Source organism: Gorilla gorilla, chromosome 3 (genome assembly GCF_029281585.2).
Source record: "Gorilla gorilla gorilla isolate KB3781 chromosome 3, NHGRI_mGorGor1-v2.1_pri, whole genome shotgun sequence".
NCBI lineage: Eukaryota > Metazoa > Chordata > Mammalia > Primates > Hominidae > Gorilla > Gorilla gorilla.
In genome coordinates, this window is record NC_073227.2 from 35,161,562 (window position 1) to 35,187,559 (window position 25,998).

The 25,998-nt window shown below is 35.1% G+C and overlaps 1 protein-coding gene across 7 annotated transcripts in view; it reads left to right on the top strand.

The window, feature by feature from the left end:
• STIM2 (stromal interaction molecule 2) overlaps positions 1-25,998 on the top strand; it is a 161,180-nt gene that overhangs the window by 116,761 nt on the left and 18,421 nt on the right. For all 7 annotated transcript variants that reach the window (XM_063705228.1, XM_055385890.2, XM_031010393.3 and 4 more), the window contains 4 exons: positions 15,592-15,703; positions 19,448-19,563; positions 22,428-22,605; positions 23,146-23,323. In XM_063705228.1, coding sequence (XP_063561298.1) covers positions 15,592-15,703; positions 19,448-19,563; positions 22,428-22,605; positions 23,146-23,323 — 584 coding nt within the window. The remainder of the gene's footprint in view (positions 1-15,591; positions 15,704-19,447; positions 19,564-22,427; positions 22,606-23,145; positions 23,324-25,998) is intronic.

The window sequence follows — 25,998 nt, forward strand, 5'->3', positions numbered from 1 at the left end:
ATATGACTTCACCTGCTATGAGAAATGTTAGTTTTATAGTTTATAGTGCTGTCTTCATTTTCTATATTTGTTAATGAAAGATTGGTAGTATGTTTTTGAAAATTCATTTGATGTTATTATCAACATTTTCTATTTTTCTTTTTTATTTTCTTTTTATAGAGATGGGGGTCTCACTGTGTTGACTAGACTGGTCTCGAACTACTGGCCTCAAGCGATCCTCCCATCTTGGCCTCCCAAAGTGCCAGGATTACAGGCGTGAGCCACTGGGCCCAGCCCCACTTTTCTTTAAATTAATAGAATGCAAGGATCATAATTATCTAAAATGGCAAATTGGTTCAGTGTTTAGTGTAGACTAAAGGCATGTATAAATTACAAATAGGTCTTATATTTGTCTTATAGAATATAAGAATTTGCTTATTTTGAAAGTAAATTGTTTAGGCAGGATTTAGAGATCATTTATAGTTTGTCAACACTTCCGTTAAAACAAATAATCATTACTTCCTAGATAATAAAGATTTTGTTTGCATATCACATCAAGTATAAGAAAGGGCAATTTATAATTTAAAAAGGACTCTGAATTTAATTATTTGTTAATAACTTGTTGGTTTGTCTCCAACACTGTTAGACCAGAGTAAGTAGAATACTTTCTTCCTCATTGGCATAACTGGGAGCCTGGAAAAAAAAAAAAAAAAGGAAAAAGTTAAAACCGGTTCGTGCCTCTGGATCTGGGAAATCAATCAGTTGCCAGAGAACAAAGAATTACCAAGGAATATAAATGGGAATTATTGAATAGGCAATTAGAAAAAGAAAAATAATCTGAAACAGGTTGAGGGAAGATTGTTGTAAATTCTAGCCCATAAAAGTTGAGAAATGGAAAAGTTTAAGTGTTTTAGGAATTTAATGTAATCACTGTGTTTCTAAAAAAACTGCTAAAATTTCAGATTATTTCCAAATGCAAACAGAGTCAAGAAAGGAATCAGTTTTCCTTTAAAGGCTAGTTTTCAAAAGGTATCATAAGTATTTTTATAGTGCTTTATTAATTTTTTTGCTAGATAAACATCTTAAATCCATATTAGAAGCTTTTTCAATATTGTGGGTTGACGAGATTACATATTAGAAGCTTTACTTCTAATATTGTGGATAAGGAGCCCTTCCTTACATTCTGGCACGAAAAGATGTTCGAACTAAATGAATATCCAGCAACAAGTAAACTTAGGGATTCTGAGGCTTCTTAAATACTAATACCTACAGAAACCCCAAGGTACAGCTATTCTTTCCCAGATAGACAAAATCCAAAAGTGAGTAAGAACGCAGAGCTTGACTGCCTGCATTCAAGTCTCTACATAACACTTACTAGATTTGTGACATCGGACAGGACAAATAACTTGATCTCTCTGTCCCTAACTTTCCCTATTTGTGAAATCTCGCTAATAAGTACCCACCCCCCACCTTAGAGGGTTGTGCTGAGGATTAAATGAGTCAACGAGTATATAGAGTTTAGAACAGTATTTGATAGCTAATAAAGCCTAATGTTTGCTGTTATTAATATTGTTAAAAGGCTAGCATACTTTCTTGGAGAAAATCACAAGCTACAAAGTAATGGAGAAGCTCGCAATTAGTAGAATTCTCTACCTGCATAATTGAAGAAGAACTGAAAGATTTCTTTTTTAAATTTTAATTTCTTAATTGAAAGTGATTTCAAAGTTAGAGAAAAGTTGCAGGACCAGAGCAAATAACTCCCATATACACTGTGTCTAGATACCCTCCCCTCCCCTTCCAGTGCCACCATTTGCCCTAATAATGGCCTTTTATAGCCAAAGGATGCAGGGTGATGCATTGTACCCGGTTGTCCTATCTCTCTAGTCGTCTTCAGTATGGAAAAATTCCATAATACTGCCTGGACTTTTACGACGTTGGCCAGTAATCTTCAAAAACATCACTTTTGTAGTAAATAACTAAATTAGGATTTGTTTGATATTTTTACATTGTTAGACCCAGGTTATGCATTTTGGGCTGGACTATCACAGGAGTGATTCTTTTTATTATATCATTTTGGGTGGCATGTGGTATCATTTGCCTTATTACCAATGGTGTTATCTTTGTCATTTGATGAATATAGTGTCTGCTGTGTTTCCATAACTATAAAGGTATTTACCCCACACCGAACAAATGTGTAATTCTTTTTTTTTTTTGGTGGAGAGATACTTGAAGACTATTTAAAATCACATTCCTCATTTCACTTTTTAGTTCTAGCATCTATAAATTTTTTTTGCCTGACTTAATTATTGCTCACATGGTTGCTAAATGGTAACTTTTTGAATTCCATCATTCCTTCTACTTATTAGTTGGCGTTCTACTATAAGGAAGAGAATTAAACAGAGTGTATATCAACATCTTGTCCGTGAAGATGCTGGGAGATAACAAACACATATTTTGAAACTAGGAATTTGAGAAAGACTGATTCTCAAAAACTTATGAATGCTTTGAAGATTGATCTTCTGCATTTATTCGTTTATATCCTATTTTATTCAGTCAGTTTTGAGTTTGTTACTATTATGATTTTCATGCTCAAATTGTCCCAAATTTAGTTAACGGGAGGCCTTTCTAACTGGCTTCTATATCTTTTTATATCCTTTCTAACTGGCTTCTATATTCTTTAAAATATCCTTTTCTAACTGGCTTCTATATCCTTCTGTATCCTTTTTTAAGGATTAAGGATATTCTTTATTCTTTTATATATCCTTCTATATCCATCATTTTTTGAGCTCTTCCCTACTTATTGGCACAAAAAGGTATCCAGGCTCATTGTGTTATTTCTTAACCTCAATCCTGGAAACAGCCATTTCTCCAAGGAACCCTGGTTATTTTTAGCTGAATTGCTATTTAGAAACCAAGATTTGGGCACTAGGTATGTTCATTGCTACTGAGATATTGTTGTTCCCAGACCTCAGTGGACAGAGTTAAGAAACATGCACACACCTTATATTTCTTTTTTTTATACTGAAAATCATGAATTCACACTGATACCTGATAAACTCCAGTTTCAGTCCAACACTTTGGGTTAGTTCTAGCTTAACTCCTTTTTCTGTTTGTACTTCACTGACAGTGAAAACTCGACTCTGTTATCTTAATATGTTTACGTAGTTGCTCCGTCCCTCTGTACGTAGCCAGGGTCCTGACCCCACGGGCTGCTACCTCTTTCAGGGGCCTGCCTTATGTGGGCCTCGGCCTTCACAAGGCTGCCACCCTGTTGTCCGCATTATAGAGTTACTAGCTACTGTTAACCTGTCTCATCCCCATGTGGGACCAGATTACTTCTGGGTAATTGAAAGACACTGAAATGAATTTGAAAATTGAAATAAAACTTGGGAGAAAAATCGGAATGCACACTATCCAGTAACTTGGTGGAAATGAATCAGTCTTTTTGAGTTTGATGACTGAAGCACTTTATTCACATTTTGCCTTTCTCATATGATTCTCTGGCTGTTGACAAAGGTCCCCTATGAATGGGGAGCCTATTTAGTAATTTAATCCTTTAACCATTGTGTCAGTACTACAATTAAACAAACTTTTCCTAAAAGTTATTTTTGCCACTAGTAATACTAGTTAAACCACTGCTATGTGTACCAGCTGAAGGCCAAGTTGGAAAATGTTATATACCAGGTAAATGTAGCTTAATAATATTTGTGAATTATTAGATTTTTAAATGCTAAATGCACTAAGAAAAATCACATGTAATTGAAGATCAAACAAATTTCTGAGTACAGTTGCCTTGAAAATATTTCTACCATTGGAATTGTCTAATTTTTCTATTATTGAAGAAATCAAGGTTTCCAAGTTCTGAATGTATTGTGTCTTCTTACCTGGAAGTTGTTTGGCAACTAGAGTGAAAACTCAATTTTTAGCTGGCCTTTGATATAATAAAGAAGGTATTTATTAACTAGGCTTTTGTATTCATTTTTTGTTGAACTCCCTCTAAAAGTTAATGCATTTCTTACATCATGCTTTCTGGTAGTCTTGGTAATAACTCCTTGACTCTGATGTTTTATTTATTTAATCCAGTGCCCAAAGTAATTATTGTGCAGTCAGTAAATATTTGCTGCATGAAGGAATTCCAAGTTGCCTACAGAAAATCTTTTGAAGAAACTTTCAAATTCTAAGAGAAAAAAGTGTTAATAGCAGAAAATTAAAGCAAACAGTTGTAAAGCTATAATTGAAAAGCTGTAATTGAAATGTTTCTTTATTGTTATACTTTGGAAAATAGCACCCTCTTCATTTTATGAAGCTTAGTCACACTTTTGAAAGTTTGTTGTTTTATCTAGAAATGGTTCTAAAATGAATCAATGAAAGCGACATTTTCCTTGGCAGTCTTGGTTAACAGAATCATTTTGTCATCCATTCACTCGTCCAATAAATACTAATTGAGTTCCAACTAACTATGTACCTGCCATTCCATGTTTGTTAAGTGCCTGCTGTATTTTTGGCATTGTATAACATGTTGGGAATACAGAATGAATAAGAAACACTATCTGCATAACAACCATATGATTTTGAGACCCACTATTTCTCCAATTTTTTTTATGTTTTTGGAGATGGAGTCTCACTCACTCTGTTGCCCAGGCTGGAGTGCAGTAGCGCGATCTCGGCTCACTGCAACCTCCGTGTCCCAGGCTCAAGTGATTCTCCTGCTTCAGCCTCCTGAGTAGCTGGGATTACAGGTGCATGCCACCACACCTGGCTAATTTTGTTTTGTATTTTTAGTAGAGATGGGGTTTCGCCATGTTGGCCAGGCTGGTCTCAAACTCCTGGCCTCAAATGATCTGCCCGCCTCTGGCTCCCAAAGTGCTGGGATTACAGGCGTGAGCCACTTGCACCCAGCCTTCAATTTCTAATTTTAAGATATATCTTTGTTATTTCTCACCATCTTCATGGAACTAGGTATTGATAGTACACTTAGTTTCATTGATAATAAGATTGGAGTTTCTAATAGGAAAGGTAATAAAGCCTTCCCTCAGTGTCCCCTGTACCACTGTTGGGAACAAAACACCTTGGTAATTTTTAAGTTCTGAATGGTCAAACATTTGCCAGCATTTACCTAGTGTCTCTAAAAATTACATGTAATTCTTGCATAATTAAAGAAAAGGAGCTCATGAGCAAAAGTGTATATTTCTCTTTGGTACAATTACTAATATCTGAACTCAAGTTCAGGGTGTGGCTTTAGGTATCCAAATATAGCATGTTGCAGGAATTTACTCCATGTTACAAAGACATGCCCTGCTGACCACTGTGCAAATGAGGAGCTCACATTCTGGCACTGTTCTAAACATAAGCCTGTCTTGACTGTGCTGAGCAGCTGAGCATCTACAGTCTCGTTCAGAAGTGACCCCAGGAAGTCTATAAAATCAGCTGAGTTAGGATGAAATGTAAAAGGCCTGAAACTTACTCAACTTTTAGATTTGAAAAGTTATTATTTTCTTTCTTTTATATTAGTTTAAAAATTCTTATTTTTAAGTCCCTGCAATATTGAACCGTAGGTTAATTCAGTTTTCCTGTGATAAATTATGTGTATCAGTGTAAAGAGAAACTGAGATTTTTGTAACTTGTAACACTCAATTGAAATTGGATTTAAAAGTAGTCAATACTGGTGTACACCTGTGTTGTTTTAGAATATGGTATTTTATGTAAACATTCCAATAACAAATATTTTTCAAACTGCTAATGTTTTTAGCTTCTATCAACATTTCATATAGCCAACTTTAAATATAGTTACTTTTATTAATAATGTTTAGTCTTTCTTCTTCCTGACCCCCTTGCCAAACCTTTTGGTAGATATAAAGATGTTTTCATGCTTTAAGAGAAGGCAGTATATGTTTGTAACACATACTGTTTGTAACAGTCTGTACTGTTTTTAACTCTACTCTCCTGTCTCAGGATATCAGAAGTTGATTTCCCTAAAATACATTAATTTTCCCAAAGAAACTTTTATGCCAGTTGCTTTTCTTTAATTAAAAAAATTATTAACAAGCCAGTTGCTTTCTTAACATTAAGAATGACATTACAAATGTTTTTAAAATCATAAATTTAGGACGTAGCAGTTTTAAAAAAGTAGTATGAAAGCTATTAAAAAATGAAAATCAGAATACATGTAATGTGTATGTTTGTTATATCCAAGGTCTGCCACAGCTGATGGTGAATTCGGCTGTATCTTGAGGTTTGAGGTTTCCTCAGAACGCAGGAGATGGTTAAGAGTTGGCCTTTGAACTCAGTGGGCGTAGTTCTAAATCCTGTTTCCACTACTTACTTGGTCTGTGAATTTGAGCAAGTGGCTTAAACTCTGAGCTTCAGCTTCCTAATCTATAAACCAAGGATTATAATATTACATCTGATACCTACTTCATAGGGTTTTTGAGTTTTATGAGAGGATTCATGTAAAGCATGTAGCACAGTTTCTGGAAATTGCCAAGTGCTCACAAAATGTTTGGTACTACTATTATTAACATGTCTCTACATACACAAAAATGCTTTATTATTAGAAGTTAGGGTTTCCCCCACAGTATTTAGGTGATTTCACAGATCATCTTTAAGATATTTTGGATAGTATATACTTATATTAAATATAACAAATGAAAAGTTATATGGTAGTACTTCACTAGGCTGTTTTGTATTTTTTAGGCTTGTAACTTAATACAGGCATATGGCTAAGTGCTTTGGGTACATTGGTTTTGTAAGATTGCCTTTTACAGATGAAAGGAACAAGTAAATACATATATTTTAATCTTTTAAAGTTTATCTTTTATACTGATTTGTTTATATCAGGTTTGCTTAAAGCAGGGCACACAAATTCTCTTCCGATACCACTGTCAACCACACAACTTTAAATTGCTACCTCCACTATGTTATTTATAAGCCTCTTTGGTTCTGTTCAGGAGCCAGGGATTCACCAGTGCTGCTTTAAAGTGAGATATCAGGCAGACAGTATTATTTATCTTTCACACAATTATGGGATAGCAAATTGATAATTAAAAACAAAACAAAACAAGTTCTTTTATTTAAGGAAGACTAAAAGTCAGTTATACGTTCAGCTAATACTTAAATGGCAACTTGGTGTGTTTTCTACAGTCCTTGTCTTATAGCAGCTTGCAGTATAGCAGGAACATAAGATATAAGCAAACAGTTACAAAGTAAGGCAGCCCATATGATGTGCCATTTGGTAGAAATAGTTAAGCAGTATAGAAATTCATGGGAGGAAGAGATTGCTTTCAGCTAGAGTATTTCATTCACTTAAACCTAGTTGTACAACTGGGATGTACCTATGCATGACTCGTGTCTTTTTTGGAAGGCTGCTTCAGCTGGGTGGCCACAGCCAGTTGCTTTTCTTCTCTATTGGTGGCTATTTTCACCCCTTACAGTCTCTTCATTCTCCCTGTGATTAGGACCCCACTGCTGTCAAAAAGCTTTCTGCTCTTAGGCACAGTTTTCATCCCTTTTTAAGTGCTGATCCAAAATAGTGACATGGTGGTGGGACCGAAAGTAGCAAATACATGGGGAGAAGAAAGGGAAACTGTTTGGGTGCAGAATCAGGAACCTCATTCTCTATTGTAGAAATTGCCCTTTTGATAGCAGCATGGATGAGGAGTAATGAAAAGGAGAACCCTCCTGTGAAAATCCACAAATGTATAGTCCCGCCCCTCCCCATATTCTACCTCCCCATACTCTCTCATCTCCTGGAATTTCGGTTCCATACACCATCCTGTCCCCACTCTCCCATCCCCCACCATCTCCGTTGTTCCAGAGCCATGCTGTAGTTCTGAATCTCCTGGCTGTTTGAAATGTTGCCTTTCAAGCTGTTAGAGCCCCTCTTCCAAGTTGTAGGAATCACCTCCATGATGAAGAACTGACGTAGCTCCATTGAGCTTTTCTGTTACTCCCTCCAGGCCTTTAGTAGGCCCCAATGTATACTTGATGTCTCTAGGAGAATCCTGAGTCCATTAATGTAATTGCCTGTGGCAGACTGCTCATATATAATGTTTAACTTTGGCATTACTGTTAGTACTATATGTCTGAAAGGTTTGTTTCTAAGAGAAAATATGTTTCAAGTTTTAAACAGTGAGCTGTTCTAAATCAGCCATCTATATTAGTAGTGGACTTACAGTCAGAAGGTTAGAGTTCAGTTCTAGCTCTCTCAGTTATTCTGTGTGACCATGTGTGTGATCACTTGGCCTGTCTTGGCCTAGGTTGTTTGTATAGAATGTAGAGATAATAGATTCTTTTCAAAGATAGTTGTTGGGGGTTAAATGAGAATGTATGTAAAGATGTATAGTAAAATATAAAGCCCTGTAGTCCCAAAGGAATGTGGTATTTTTTTGTGTGTGAATCATGACTGTGTTAGGTAAAATAACAAGTTCCTGCCCTCTAAGAACTCATCATCCAGAGGATAAGATGAACATGGACAATTACGTTATGGTATATGATAAATCCTATGGCAGATATAAGTATAGGTGACCAAGGAGCACAAAGAAGAGCAGCTCTAATCTGGAAATGAATGGATAGAGAAAACTTCATGAAGGAGGGAGTTTCTTATCTAAGTCTTAAAGAAGAGCGAGCCTGGCAAAGAAGGAAGAAAGGAAAAACATTCCATATTGAAGGAGAGACAGTGGGGCCTGGGGGAACATTGTACAGAAAGCTGCAAGTATGGCTGCAAATATGAATAGACCATAAACTATCTGTGGTACCTTATCTGATTATTAGGACCACTTAGCTTATTTTGAAGAGGCGGTGTTCCTGCACAGTGTTTAACAACTCTAGAAACAGGTTTGGTCTGAAACTTGGTTTGACCATTTACGAATCTTTTATACCTAATTAAGAACCTCGACTCCATACACTTTTAGATTCAATATGATGATAAAAGTATCTGCTTAAAAGGCTTATTACAATGATCATTTGAAATAATGTTTGCAAATCTCCTGGTATTTAATGAACACTTAATAAATGTTAGCAGTTTTCATTGCTATCCTGAAAGTTCTTAGGGCCATTCTTTCCCTCTCAGTATTCTGTAATCTACTGTTCTAGGCTAACACTTTAGCAATGTTTTATTAATAAATACCAACTCTTGTTTATTATAATGGAATCATAGAAACAGTTTAAATGAAATTTTTCTTTGGAGTGGGGGACAGAGTCTCACTCTGTCTCCCAGGCTGGGGTACAGTAGCGCAGTCTTGGCTCACTGCAGCCTCTGTCTCCTGGGTTCAAGAGATTCTCCTGCCTCAGCCTCCTGAATAGCTGGGATTACAGGCATGTACCACCATGCCTGGCTAATTTTTGTATTTATAGTAGAGACAGGGTTTTGCCATGTTGGCCAGGCTGGTCTCGAACTCCTGTCCTCAGGTGATCCACCCACCCTGGTCTCCCAAAGTGCTAGGATTACAGACAGGAGCCACCACACATGGCCCAGTTTAAATGAATTTTAAAGGTGGTCTAGATCAATTTTATTATTTTGCATGTTAAGATGCAAGGACTTTTCAACACACAAATCAATAAATGTGCTGCCTCACATCAATAGAATCAAGGTCAAAAACCATATGATCTTTTCAGTAGATGCTAAAAAGCATTTAATAAATTCAGCATCCCTTCATGATAAAAACCTTCAACAAATTGGGTATATAAGGAGCATACCTCAACACAATAAAGGCCATATATGACAAGCCCAAAAGCTGTGTGTTTTGTGCCGAATGGGGAAAAATTGAAAGCCTTTCCACTAAGATCTGAAACAAGACAAGGATGCCCACTTTCACCACTTTTATTCAGTGTAATACCAGAAATACTAACCAGAATAATTAAGCAAAAGAAATAAATAAAAGGCATTCAAATTGAAAGGGAAGACGTCAAATTATCCTTGGTTGAAGGGGACATGATCTTATATTTAGAAAAACCTAGAATTCACCAGAAAACTCTTAGAACTGATAAATGAATTTAGTAAAGTTACAGGATACAAAATCAACCTACAAAAGGCAGTAGCATCTCTATACATTAGCAGAGATCACTCTGAAAAAGAAATCAAGAAAGCAATCTTCTTTACAATAGGTACCAAAAAAATATACCTAGAAATGAATTTAACCAAGGAAGTGAAAAATCTCTACAAAGAAAATTATAAAACACTGATTAAAGAAATTGAAGAGGATTCACAAAAAAGGAAAGATATGCTTATGGATTGGAAGAATTCATCTTGTTAAAATGTCTTTACTACCTAAAGTGATCTACGGATTTAATACAATCCCTATCAAAATACCAATTATATCCTTCACAGAAATAGAAAAAAAAATCCTAAAATTTGTATGAAACCACAAAAGACCATGAATATCTATAGCAATCTTGAGCAAAAAGAACACAGCTGGAGATATCACACTACCTGAATTCAAATAATATTACAAAGCTATAATAACCAAAGCATCATGGTACCGGCATAAAAACAGACACATATACCAATGAAACAGAATAGAGAACCCAGAAATAAATCCATACACTTTCAGCCAACTCATTTTCAACAGAGGCACCCAACATGTGCATTGGGGGAAGGAATGGTCTCTTTAATAAATGGTGCTAGGAAAACTGGATATCTCTATGCAGAAGAATGAATCTAGATCTCTACCATATGCAAAAATCAACTCAAAACTGATTAAAGACTTAAATGTAAGATCTGAAACTATTAGAAAACATTGAGGAAAGGCTTCAGGACATTAGGCTGGACAAGAAGCTTTTTGGGTTAAGACCTCAAAAGCATAGGCAACAAAAGCAAAAACAGACAAATGGGATTGTATCAAGCTAAAAAGCTTCTGCATGGCAAAGGAAACAATGAACAAAGTGAAGAAACAACCTATGGGATGGGAGAAAATTTGCAAACTATCCTTCTGACAAGAGATTAATAACCAGAATATATAAGGAACTCAAACAGCTCAATAGCAGAAAAACAAATAATCTGAGTAAAAAATGGGCAAAAGACCTGAGTAGGCATAAAGACATACCAATGGCCCACAGGTATACGAAAAAATGTTCAGCATCACTAATCATCAGGGAAATGCAAATCCAAACTACAATGAGATATTACACTCCAGTTTGAATGGCTGTTATCAAAAAGACAAAAAATTACAAATGCTGTCGAAGGTGTGGAGAAAGGGGAACTCTTACATACTATTTGTGGGAATGTAAAGTAGTACAGTTATTAAGGAAAACAGTATGGAAGTTTCTCAAAACTAAAAATAGAGCTAGCATATGATTCAGCAGATTCACTGCTGAATATATGTCTAAAAGAAAGGAAATCATTGTTCCAAATGATACCTGCACTCTCATGTTTACTGCAGCACTATTCACAATAGGCAAGATGTGGAATCAACCTAAGTGTCCATCATCAGGTGGATGGATAAAGAAAATGTGGTATGTATACACAATGAAATATTATTCAGCCATAAAAAAGAATAAAATCCTGTTATTTACAGCAAAATGGAACTGAAGATCATTATGTTAAGTGAAATAAACCAGGCACAGAAAGACAAATATCACACGTTCTTCCTCAGATATAGGAGCTAAAAAAGTGGATTTTATGGAAGTAGAGAGTAGAATGGTGGTTACCAGAGGCTGGGAAGCGAAGAGGGGAATGAAGAGAAGTTGGTTAATGGGTACAAAAATGCAGTTAGGTAGAAGGAATAAGTTCTAGTATTTGATACTAAAGTAGGGAAATTAAAGTTAACAGTAATTTATTGTGTGTTTCCAAATAGCTGGAAGATAATTATAATGATTCCAACATGGAGAAAAGATAAATGTTTGAGGTGATGGATATCTCAGTTACCCTGATTTGATTATCACACGTCGTATACGTGTATCAAAATACCATATGTACTCCCAAAATATGTATAACATCAATTTAAAAAAGAGAATCTGAGCTGTAGTTAAATAATGTGGCTATGATATTATCCTGAATCAGTGGCACAGCTGGCAGTAAAACCAGGTCTGTTTCCATTCCAGAGTTCTTTTCATTAGTCTTAGAATAAATTGCCAAAAATCCCTTTGAGACACTGACCTGTAGCACTGGCCACAATTTCAAGCAGAAACAATATAAGTTAACATTTTAGAAGCTGGCATTTCTGTAGCTCTGCAGATTGGGAAAGATACCTTTAAAAGGAATGGTGTATCTCTCTCTGCTTGCCCTCTGATGGAAGTGTTGTTTAGCAACAGCATCTATAAAAGACCAGTGAGAGGCAGGTAATAAGGAACCAGATAATTCTTAAATGAGTAATTCTTTTACCATCAAGAATTTCTTATGTAATGAAAAATCACTTGTACCCCAAAAGCTATTGAAATTTAGAAAATGTTAAAAAAGAATTTCTTACACATACAAATCCTTGTCTCACCATTAAAATGTAAAATTAGATTTTCATAAGACATTAATTAAACATGTTCTACTTCATTCAACAGCATCCAACAAATAATTTGTTCAGTGCCTTTATACCAAGTGCTAGGGTTAGAGTGATGAGCCGAAGACTTACACTTTACTGAAATAAACAGTTGTTGAAGTAATAATCATACAGATAAGTAGTTATAGTTATTTAAATGCTATGCATAAAAGATACTAAGGGATTAGTAATCAGGGGCCGGGTGTGGTGTCTCATACCTGTAATCTCAGCACTTTGAGAGGCAGAGGAGTTCAAGAGATCAGCCTATGCAACATAGCAAGACCCTATCTCTACAAAAAAAAAGGAAAAAAAAGGTTATATAGTAATGTTCAGAAAGGTTCACTTGAAGAATTAAAGTTTTAGCTGAGATATGAAGGTTTAATGAAACAAAAAGGTGGAGGGATAGCAAAAAGGAGCTTATACTCAGCAAACAGCACGTACAGAGGCCCTGAAGAAGGACATAGTATGATCTGTCCTAAGAAATTAAAGACAACCAGAGTATTTGGAACAGAGAATGCTAATAAAAAATGCAAGTCCTGGTCATGAGAAGAGAAGTGAAGGTGTTTACTAAGTATCACCAAGGAAACCACAGCAAAAGGAGAAGTGAATCTCCCCCCAAAATAAATGGTTCTGTTAGATCTGTTGTTTTAAAGATTCGTTGTCAAGACCACTACAATTTTCAATTTGCTAAGCAGAGTATTACTAAGATTTGGGCAGTTTTAATATGTTCTTTTTCATTTGATTTTTCTTCCTTTCTATACTGACTTACTGGAAATTGTGGGATGACTTTGATGTGCTGAAGTGTTTAGATCAGGAATTTTCACTGTTGAACAGTCATAAAGAGAATCTTATCTTGTTTTCTTGGCTGGGGATTTTGTGTGGGTGTGTGAGGTACAGCTGCACCATGAGTTTTTTGGCAGTGAGGACAGGGCAATTCTCAATGCAGTTCATCTTGAATAGGAAGAAACTTAAGAGTAAAAAGTCTACTTTGAATGCACTAAATTCAGTGGAAAACACCCAGGGCCTGAACCTTCAGCTGACATCCTGTTACTTGGTTAAATGGATACAGCAGCCTCAGGCCCATGTCCAGGTTTTATGGTAGGAACACATGAAGGGGAGAACAGTCAAGGCTTTGTTTCAATATAAAACTATCAGTTACCACATCTAGTTTTAAATGTTTTTGGTTTTTGTTTGTGGTTTATTTAAGCTTTTCTCTAAAGAACACTTAATAAAAAAGGCAGATTGATGGAAACCTAGCTTTGCTTGCAAGTATGAATTCATATTTTTATGTAGCTTATCAGAAATATTTTTTCAGATTTATTTATATACAGATGGATTCCCAGATCTGCTTTTATTGCTCACGTTTTCTTCACTCTCCCTTGATCTCTTCTGTAGTCTATAAGCATTAACCCTCAAATTAAATGCAGACAGTATAGAACTATTCATTTGTAAGCACACTTACATCCTTCCCTCTGCATAAACTCATCATTACTCTTCATAAGCAGAAACCTCTGAACTGCGTCCAGCGCTTAACTGCTTGTTTATATCTTTACTGTTATTTAGTATTACTACTTTCAGAGTAGTATAAAGTTTTGTTCTGTGGACAGTTTGCCTGAGTTCAAATCCAGTCCTGCTGCTTACTTTGTTGGTTCCATAAGCTTTTTAGTTTTTAACTTCCAAAATAAAGATAATTATGTTAGAACCTCGTAAGTTTTTTTTAAGACTTAAGAAAATGCATACAAAGGACTTAATTTAAAATAAATATCCAGGAGAAGAGATGCTAGTTATTTTATTTTTGATTTAGGTCCAGTCTTCTAGAATCTATTAATAGCTGTCTTTTCTGGTTGATGTCATTTAGTCTAAAGATCATCTGTATGTTGATGACTTCCCACCAATACCTCTGTTCCTAACCTCACTTTTTCCTAAGCTCCAGACTTGCAGATCTGACTGCTGCTCTATTATCTACACTTAAATGTCAAATGCATACTTCAAACATAACGTGTCTTAAAACAACTTTTGATCTCTGTCACCGGCCCCTGCTCGTTTCCCCAATCTTTTCCTCCCCATTCTTTTCTATCTCAGTTAATGGTAGCACCCTCTGTACTTTTGGCTTTTGTTTAGCTACCAGCCCCTGTCCATTTCATCAGCGCATCTTAGTAGCATTATCCCCAGAATATATCCTGAATCTGACTCCTTGTTGTCATCTTATCTACTACTATCATAGTCTAAGACGATGACCCTTTCCTGTCTAGGCCAATTATGTAAGGAATGGTCTTCTTATTTCTCCATATTTCACGATAAGACTGGACCATTTTTAGTCTTATCATGAACAATCTATTCTCCACATTGAAGAACAACATTCTAAAAAAAGATTATTCCCCTTCTTTTTATTGAAATTAGAAAACTATCCAGAGTTCTTGAAAGCCTTTCATGACCTAGCTCCTCTCTGACTTTCTGCCAGTCTCTCAAACACTGCTAGTTCATTCCATCTGAAGGCTTTTTTTTACAGCCTTTTCCTCTCTTTGGGATATTTTTCACTCATATCTTCACAATGGGGCTCCTTGCAATTTTTAGGTCTCAGATGTCAGCTCCTTAGAGAGGCTTACCCTGACATCTTTCCTGCTTTTCTTAAGTTAATCACTATCTGAAATTTCCCTTCCTCTTCTTCCTTCTTTCATAAAGTGCCCCTCCCCAAACCCAAAGGAATTTAAGTTCCATACAAGGACTTTATCCGTTTTATTCACTGCCATTATGCCCAGTGCTTAGAATGAAATCTGGTATTCAGAATGTTTTCGGTATTACAATACTATATGGGTGGATGGCTAGATGAAAGAATGAACAAGTATGTATCTGGTAATTTTTCTACAACCAGAAAAATGATAGATTATTTCATTCTTACAAACTTTGTATAGGTGTTTATTTTAGAATTAATCATGCTAATCTTTGTCCTAATTGCTTTTACTATCACTTCTGTTTTTGACTGTAAGGCTTTCTTCTTCTCATAGAGAGTGCTAGATACAGTTTTGGTACTTAATGTTGATTAAATTGAAAATGCAATCTAACATCTTTATATTCTCTGAAATTATAGAATATGTATTTCTGAAAGCAGGTGTGTTTAAAATATGCATTCCCCTTTTATCTCCTGCAGTTCATAATTGGACCCTTGAAGACACTCTTCAGTGGTTGATAGAGTTTGTTGAACTACCCCAATATGAGAAGAATTTTAGAGACAACAATGTCAAAGGAACGACACTTCCCAGGTGAGTCTTTGTTATGCAAATGTATTTTCCACTCAGGGAGAATTATATGCTAGATGTCATTTCCCCATACTGAATCTACAAGTTACTTCTGTGGCTGAGGGCACAAAGGAAATATAAATATATCCATTCTTTAGTCTTTCTAAATTATGCATTTTCAAGTTTTAATCAATTTTTCTTGTCTAAATAATCAGGCTCTTGGAAAAATTATTTCCAAGGAACATGATTTTGAGTTTCAGAAGATGGGTCAACTATATCATTTGTAAATAACATCAAGGGTCAACTTTTGGCCAATCTAAGAAAAACTTTTTTATTTGATACTGATTCATTTTTATGAACACATCTACTTGAATGGATTAATGTGCATCTCTTTCTTGTGACATTTTAAATGACAATAACCATCGAATTATGGTGTCTATACATTATACCTGAATTTTAAAAATGAAATTAATAAAAAATAGCAACCATTTAAAAATGTATGCTACATAGAAGTACTTTATATTATCTCATTTAACCCTCATGATTAAAATGAGGTATATATTGTCCTTCCCATTTTACAGGTTAAAAAAACCAAGTCAGAGACAAGTTAAACATTTCGCCCAAGGCAGCATTTAAACCCAGATAGATTTGATAGCAAAGTCCAGGTTGCCAATTTATCCCTTAGGTGTCTGAATCCAGTTTTTTTCTAAATTTTATTTTCTAAATTATATCTAAATTGTATCATTTGCAAGTACCAAATGATATAATTTAGAAATTATAATTTCTAATTAATTTAATTAACTTAATAATCTTGAAGGATTTAAATGTCAAAATTTGCAATGATTCTACCAGAATTTTTTACCCTTACAAGATTGCTTCTTAAGTTTTATTTTTCCCTGGATGATTTCCTACATCCCAAAAGACTCTAATCAGTTATTACAATCTAATCATTATATGTAATGAAATATATACATTGTGTCCCTAGTCAACTTCCTTACGTGCCCTATTTAGATAAGTATCCTTTGTTGCTTTGAGGTTTGTATTTTGGATCAAGTTGAAAGTTTTCAAATCTCTTTTAAATGTATTCTGAACATCAACATTAGTATTTCTGATTTTATTATACACATGACTAGAATGATGAAATTATAGGGATAAGAGTCAATTTGATAAGTACTTACTGAATATCTTTTATGTTCATGGTACAACTAGATGCTTGAAAGAAGACAAAAATCAAATAAAACATAGTTATTTTAATTAAAACAAGTTCTTAAATTAAAACAGAGTCAAACATTAAAATGAGATTAGAATTTATTTATTTATATATGTTGCCCTGGGTATGAGGAACAATAGGAATTTTCTTGTTGCCTTTTGAGAAACTTCTTTGTATAACAACAACATGAAATAAAATAGGCTAATCTGAGTTTTGACAGTCAGTGTTATAGCTACTCATTTCCTTTGGTTGAGTAAAGATGATCAGAGATGCTTCCAATTCTGGTAAAATTGTGACATCACACACTTGTCAAGATCAACTCCTTAAATAGTGAACATGTTACTATAGAAAAACATTATAAGTTCAGTTTTCAGGTCAGCCCATTGGAACCTTTTTTAGTGGAGGAGAAAGGAGAACAGTAAACTCTTCCTTAAGCCCCTATTATATAGTAATGGAAATTAGATGAGTCAACTTAAAGGGGCAATATCAATTAATTTCAATTATTATGTAAGTTCCAGAGCTCTTCGTATGGTATCTGTAGACATAAGAACTAGTTACAAGAATGTATAAGAAAATGTATTACATATTCTATAGATAGTTGGCCTACAACAGTCCATTATGATGTTTCTTTTCTGTGACATTAAAACCCTTTACATCTGCTAAAGGTGGCCAAAACTATGTTTTATGTTGGCTGTAGTGGTTATCTTAAACCTTTCGCTGTGTTTTCTATACTCTGTAATTCTTACTGCCAAACATTATACTAAGGCTGTCTTCACCTGACACATACCACCTCATTTCTTTCAGGCCTATGTGGCCTTCCCTGACACCCTTACCCACTCAGGTGGAATCATTTTTACCTCTGGACTCATATTGAATCTCGCATAAAATTTTGTTATGTATTTTCTTTTTTACTACATCTCATTGTCTTTCTTAGTCTATTGATAGTTTGCTATTAATTCATGCATCCATACATACATACATTCATTCAGCTATTATACAAACGTTTATCAAGCTTCTACTTTTGGCAAGTACTACATTAGGCTTTGGGGATACAGAGATAAGACATAGTCTTTGCCTTCATGCAGTTTGATAAGTGTCATGTTAAAGGTGTAAGGGAAGCATTATACGAAAGTACCTGTGGAGAAGATAAAGGAAGGCATTTCAGAGAGGGAATGTTACAGTTCTTTGCTCTTTAAGGTTTTATAGAAGCCTCATAGGAGTTCCTGTAACTTTTCCATACTTAGTACTGTTATCTTTCTATACAAAATGTAGTGTTTCAAAGTAGTCTTTGGAATCGTACATATTTGGGTTTGAATCCTTGCCTTACCTATTACTAATTATGTAACCTTAGGCAAGTTACTCAACCTCTCACAAGTATCTTCACCTATAAAATGGAAATACTATTATAAGGTTTTCTTGAGCATTAAGCCATTGATACAGGACCCAGCATACATTATATGCGTGTGTTTATTGTCATTGTTATTATTATTAGACTTTGTGTAATGAAATCTTTGCTAGCATCATACTTGGTTGTTAAGAAATCTTAGTTGAGTACTGGGTTGCTTGTATTTACAGTCCATAATGAAGTGATTTTATTTCCTTATTTTACCTGTGCCTCCTATGTGCTTTCTTCATAGCTAATAAAATGGTTTAGTACTTCTTATTATATAAATTCCTCTACCTACCTACCTTAATCCATGAAGGCTTTTTATTTCCCACTTGTGACTTCAATGTACTTTGTTCAATTTTTAAACAGTTAAACATTAGAATGTTAAAAGTGTAGATTTTTTGATACTTTTAAAGAAAATCAATATGATCTAAATTGAAAACAATTGTTTTTTAAAGTGTGCTATAGATGTTACATTAAGTTACTTATGGTTTTATTATCCTTTGTGAAAGGATAATAAATGACAAGTAATTAATGACTATAAAATATTTTCAACTTTAGGCTGGGTGCGGTGGCTCACGCCTGTAATCTCAGCACTTTGGGAGGCCAAGGCGGGCGGATCACGAGGTCAGGAGATCGAAACCATCCTGGCCAACATGGTGAAACCCCATCTCTACTAAAAATACAAAAAATTACCCAGGCGTGGTGGCACGCGCCTGTAGTCCCAGCTACTTGGGAGGCTGAGGCAGGAGAATTGCTTGAACCCGGGAGGCGGAGGTTGCAGAGAGCCGAGATCGAACCACTGCACTCCAGCCTGGGTGACGGAATGAGACTCTGTCTCAAAAAATAAATAAATAAATAAATAAATTTTTTCAACTTTATAAATTTCTAAATCATACTAAGTCATAACAGAAAGTAACCTTAGAAAACCAAAACTTTTTCAATGTAGCTACTAAATTATTAACATACAAGAATCTTTCTACAGCTAAGTTTGCACTGAAGAGGTTTTTGAAACATGTAACAAATTATTAAATCACACATGGATGAGCTCCAACAGTGATCATCAATAATATGTAAAGTGTTAAATGTGTTGCTCAAATATTTAAATTTGTATACTAGAAATATTTTCATTTAATATATATATATATGTGTGTGTTTTTCAAATAAACAGGATAGCAGTGCACGAACCTTCATTTATGATCTCCCAGTTGAAAATCAGTGACCGGAGTCACAGACAAAAACTTCAGCTCAAGGCATTGGATGTGGTTTTGTTTGGACCTCTAACACGTTAGTATTCTCTCTCACTCAGAGGATGATGTAAAAGAATGTCCTGATCATCTCTGTGTTATTTAAGGAAAGAGAAAAATAAGATAATAGGCCTCTAAGAAGAATCATCTATTACCTGTGAAAGAAGTGTAATACTATCTTAAAAGATTTATAAGATAGAATTTTCTGTCATTGAAACATGAGTGTGAAATTTTGAAAGCTGGTTACTAATGTAAGAAGTTATATAAAAATATTTAGCTGTTAATTTAGAATTTTTAGATTTAAAACTTTGGATCTTTGGAGGAGTTTTAATGTTGATGTTACTATAATTGGATATTCACTGAGGAATCTCTTAAAAAATAATACAGTCTAACCATCTTGATGGCATGAAGCAATAGAGCCTAACAGTTTTCACTAAACACCAAGAAAATGGATTTTTAGGTATAGGTGGAAAGCAAAGACTCACTTGAAGCTTTATAAATTAACAAACTCTACTGGCAGGAGCAAGAAGTAGAAAATGTTATTTGATTGTTTTGAAGAGAAACATTTGAGAAAGTGTTATGCAATATCTGTAAAGAAAATAAACCTTGTATTTATTTACTTTGACAGGAATATTTTTTCCCCAGAAGAGAAGTTTAATATGTTTGTTTTATTTAATTTCAATTTTTTCAGAAAGCTTTGGGAGAAAGTGTTTGAAAAGTACACCTTTTAAAGGAATTATGTTTTTTTTTCTTTAGTCAAAAAAGTATAACAAAATTAATACAAGAAAAATGGCTTCCACAAGTTATAAAGTAGGAAACTAATGTTTATTCTCCCTGAATTCTTGGAGTTAGGAGATTTTCAGGTTTCCATGATACCATCTTGGGAATGGCCCTTCTAAAAAAGGGTAACTAGAATTGGTTGAATAGATTTTATGACTTTACTGGTGGTTCTTTTTTGGCTTGGGCTAAAAGAGCAGCTGATGAAACAGCTGGAACTCCCCATATGAGAGCTGGTGGAAATGCACTGTTGGTGGAAATTACAAACCCTAGGAAATAGAACACTACTGAAATGCCGAGCGTTCCATAGAGATGATGCCCTTTCCAACCTTTTCCTTGTCCTCACTTCCAGACTGAATCCATTGGGGGATTGTCTTATGTGGGATTCTGTCCAATTTTTCTCATGTGAGTGGTTGGTAAAAATAGGAATTAAAGTATAGAATTTGTTTCTATTTACAACTTGATCAGGAATACTCATATTTTATTAATCTTGAAACTAACCCCTTTCTAAGCCCCAAAAATTATATTACCAAGTCATTTGAAAAGAAATCAAACTAGTCTCAAAAAAGATTGTAAACAAATATTTAAACCAATTAAAAAGTTAATGATTTTAAATATGTTTGTCTTAGAATGGTTGAGTGAATGTGCCCCATAGTCAGAACACTTATGTTAGATTTATTTTAAAAACCAGCATTGTCAAATGAACAGAGATACATTTTAAAGGAGTTTTTTTTTAATCTTTTCCAGTCTGTAGTGCTTATTATTGAGTGTAGGACGTTATTTATCTATTTATTGTTATTTATGGTCAGAGAATAGGGCTCACAGTTGAAGGAGAACCTGAATTGAACATCTCAGTGTGAGGCAGAAATAAAAAATGCTTTTGAGATTGTAGCTTTCAGCAGTACATTTCTTCCACTACAGGTGGAAGGGTGAAGGTGTACACTCTGGCAATATGGAGAACTGAGAATCTCTGACATAGAGCATGCTACATATCACACTACACAAACATAGCCAAACCCCAGACTTGTCAGCCTAGGAACTTCTGTAGAACTCTTTTATGTCACCAAACTTCAAAATATGTTTCTGCCGGAGGCCTGGGCATTTAGGCAGTTTTTCACTGTGAGCTGTATCTCTTTGGAGCATTAAAATAATATATTAGCTATCATTGTGTCTCTGTTCCAGAGAGCCCCGTGAAAATTAGTGTGTACTGACTGGGCTAAATCAGGAAATCTGAATAGTGATTTCTGTGTTTTGTATCACTGAAGGCAGTAGGTCCTGGCTCCTCACTCTTTGTTTTAGACATAAGGCTGGGGGTTAACATCATGCCAGCAACCCCCATATCTCTGGCATATAGACACCTAAAATTGAATAACTGTTATTACTATTTAACCCAGGCTTTATCAGCCTTAGCACTAGTCACTCTTTGGGCTGGATAGTTCCTGGTTAAGTCTTTGTTATCAGCAGAGGGGACACAGGGAGGAGGTTGTCTTGCGCACTGTAGGGTGTTCAGCAATACTTCTGGTGTCTGCCCACTAGGTGCCAGTAACCACTCCCCCAAGTTGAGACAACCCAAAATTGTCAAATGTCTGCTCTAGGGGTGGGTGAGGAATTATCACCAGCCTTGAGAACCACTGATTAACCTAACCTAATTAGTTATATAGCTGCCTCCTTGGGGAAAATACATTTTGGTGAGTGATCAGGTTTATAAGTGTGACAGAAACGTGACAGCTGCCTAGCTTGACTGAAGGAAGGGAGTTGGGATGATGGTGGTGATACTTCTGATGACTCCCTTCACCCCACAGAGGACCATTCTGGCAGCATATGATTGGAGGTGCTGTTGCTTTTTCAAGGGTCCCCATGACTTTGACCACTCCTTCTCCCACCAGCAGGGGCATGGTGTGTCTATATGGGTTTACCTCTGCCCTTCTATAAGTCTAGTTATATCAAAGAGTTACAAGAAGCACAGTCATTATTTGAAGAAAGAATTTTAAAAGGCTAGAGCTTGTGCATGGGAAAGAGATCTCCAATTTTTGGTTTTGTTTTAGATACTACTTAAAAAGTGTCTTTTTGTATTGAGGTCCTGTCATACTCAAAGATTAATTTAATCATCTGTAATTCTTTTAATAGGCCCACCTCATAACTGGATGAAAGATTTTATCCTCACAGTTTCTATAGTAATTGGTGTTGGAGGGTGCTGGTTTGCTTATACGCAGAATAAGACATCAAAAGAACATGTTGCAAAAATGATGAAAGATTTAGAGAGCTTACAAACTGCAGAGCAAAGTCTAATGGACTTACAAGAGAGGTAAGTTCAGAAAAATCATAACTCATTTATGTAGGCAAATACAATTTGTAAAAAAAGTAATATGGGCATATGCTTAAATACTTACATTTAGGTTATTATACACATCAGGAATATATGCATATTTGATTTCACATTTTTAGAAAAGTATACTTTTCTAATTACAGATTTATTATAAATGTGTAAATGTGTATACTTGAGAATAAATGAGTAGAAGAACAGTGGAGGTAAGTCAAATATAGTGGAATTAGATGTGTAGTTAAATTTTATTTTTAACTTGATTTAAATAATTAGGAATTTTTGAAAAGCTTTTTGCGGAAGAGTATTTCCCTGCTTTCCCTGTCATTTGAACCCAGGATAACCAAAATAGCTGTATAGTAAGTTGCCTGATATTTGTATTAACCAAACTTAAGGCTAATGAAAAATGCTATGATTTCTGATTGAAATATGTATTTAATTGCTTGACACAGTATTCATTATTTTGTAAAAAAAAATAAAACTGGAAATTTTTGTGAGGAATTTTTATTTTTATTGTTCTATAAGGCTTGAAAAGGCACAGGAAGAAAACAGAAATGTTGCTGTAGAAAAGCAAAATTTAGAGCGCAAAATGATGGATGAAATCAATTATGCAAAGGAGGAGGCTTGTCGGCTGAGAGAGCTAAGGGAGGGAGCTGAATGTGAATTGAGTAGACGTCAGTATGCAGAACAGGAATTGGAACAGGTATTTACATTAAAAAAAAATCACTTGTAAAGATGTTAACATTGCCACTCTGAGGAGCCAGGTCCTGTTTTTCTTCAGTTTCCTACATTTAGTTCCACTGTAGTTCCTCAGTTGATAAAAGACTCATTTGTTTATGTTGTTAGCATTGATCAAAGTTCATATAGCAAAATAACACAGTAGTAACTGAAAGATAGTTACCATCATGTTCACTCATTCATGAAATCTTACCTTGCCATCTTCACTGTCTTGAGTAAATTTAAGGTGTTTGTTTAACATCTGTAATATGTTTAAGTTTCTGACTATAATGTAGTAAGATATAAAGTATATCTAATTTTGAACTTCTCTGCAAAGGTAAAGGATCTCTATTAAACATCCATTTGAATCCTGTTAAATAGTTTTAGAACATAATCTGCTAAAAGTTCTGAAGCTCCTTTCCAATACCTGCTTCTCCTGTTCAGTTACTTAAGATAGAATATAGGCATTTAGGCATTGCACAGAGTCCTTTGGAGAAGGTGAGGTGCTGGCAGAATTTAATTATAGACAGATGCATTAGTTTCCTGTTCCTGCTGTAAAAAGAAAAAAAAAAAGCCACAAACTTAGTGGTTTAAATAAACAGAAATTTATCATCGTAAAGTTCTGGAGGTCAGAGTGAGTTGAGGCGAGCCTGCAGGACTGTGTTCCCTCTGCAGGCTGTAGGGGAGGACGTGTTTCCTTGCCTCCTCCACTGGTAAAGGCCACCCACATTTCTCAGCTCATGGCCCCTTCGTCTGTCTTCAAAGCGCATCATTCCAGCCTCTACTTCTGTGGTCTCATCTCCTCCTTCTGACTTTGATGCTTTCTTTACTGATATTGAAACTGAAGAACAAAATGAAGATTATAAAACTTGCTCAAAATTAGAGGTGACTCAGTTATAAAGCAGGGGCAAGAACTTAGGTGTTCTGCCTCCACTTTGTTTTATGCGCTGTTGCTGCCTTCTTAATAGAGTGCTAAATAAGAAATGCAAATTAAGTGATGAATGACATAAGGTCAACTCATGAGAATACATTACTGTTTCCTTCAAGATTGTCATTTTATGAGAATATGTCTGACTGAACGCAGCCATCTTTTTTATAACTGTTAACCACTCCTTCTCTCACACCCCCAGATGTCTGTTTTTTTGGAGCTCTTCCCTCTAAGGACTCTTAGATGTATTTTACAGTCATGCCTCATTCAACTAACAAACCATATCAGCACAGAATGTAGCAAAGAATCAGGGAGTTGACAAAAAAGGCCTAGTTGAAATCATACGGTATCCGAGAAGTGGGTACTATGCCCTTTGCACTCCTGTAAGAACTCCCTGCCTTTTTCCACCAAGACATCCAACTCTCGGTTTGTTCTGGTATATTTCTGTCTTTCTAAACTTTGTACATAAAAAAGAGCGAATCAGAAAACAGTAGTTTGGAATTATTCTACAGAGATATAAACTGATGGTAGTACTTCACAGGTGACTGCCTCACAGTGAGGGAGAAGAGACAATATAAAAACAGGGCCCAAGAATTGTGGACATTCTAACTTGAAGCTTTGGGAGAGAGACCATGCACACCTCAGTAGATCCCAAAGTTACCAAAATATGATGTATTGGTATTATTGGTATGAATAATCTCATTAGATCCTTGGTCGATAAAAGGTGGTTTAAAGGAAGGAAATTGGTATTTTAAAAAGAACACTGTCTGGCATGATTGTATTAATAAGAAACACAATTTTCTGAGGGCTTATTGTGTGCCAGAAGTGTATGCTACACACATTGCCAGTGGTTTGCTCATAAATTTTAATCCTCACAACACATAGGTATTATCTTCATTTACCAATGAGCTGTGTAGAGAGGCTAGATAACTTATTTGCCTTGGATTACACAGCTATAACTGGTAAAGACAAGATTTTGCGTGTCATATTCCAAAGTCTGTGTCTTCTTATACTGCTATTAAAAGCTTTGCTTGTAGAAATAAGTTTAACTGAGAAATGATGTATAATATGACATAACCCACAATTCCACGTAGTTCAAGGAATTACTGTGTTTTGTCTGGAGAATAATCAACATAAATTTAGAAGTCAGGAAAATCTGGTATATTTTTTATATAGTGTTATTTTTCCTGGAACAGAGACTTTGGGTGACTGATAGTACTGCTTTATGTTTTGTGTGATTTAAGTAGTTTTCACAAATTAGTTTCTTAGAAAAAGTCTCAGGAAGCCTTTAATCAGGGCAAGTGATAATACCCCTATTATACGTGAGACAATAAGCCTTAGGAACTTACTGAAGGTTAAAGAGATGATAAATAATACAGTTGGGTCTAGAAAAGAAGTTTTCAGATGTTTAGGCTGTTTTTGTGACATCATGTTTTTACTTACTGTTGTTTTATTCCAAAGATACAAAAATCATGTAAATAATTATTACATTTTAAACAGTTATTTATTGTTTGCAAAAGCTGTTATTACTCAATTTTTTTCTGTGTTCATTCCCCTGTAAACAACAATGTGATTTAAACTAAGGGTTGGGATTTAGATCAAATGAAACATTCATGAGTAATAGCAGAGAAAACAGTTAAATAGTTGCCACTATTGGAAGGTCAGACTTTCCACAGGTTTGAGTCATTATTTGGCAATCAATCTGAACATTGTTCAGCTTCAGTTTATGCTAA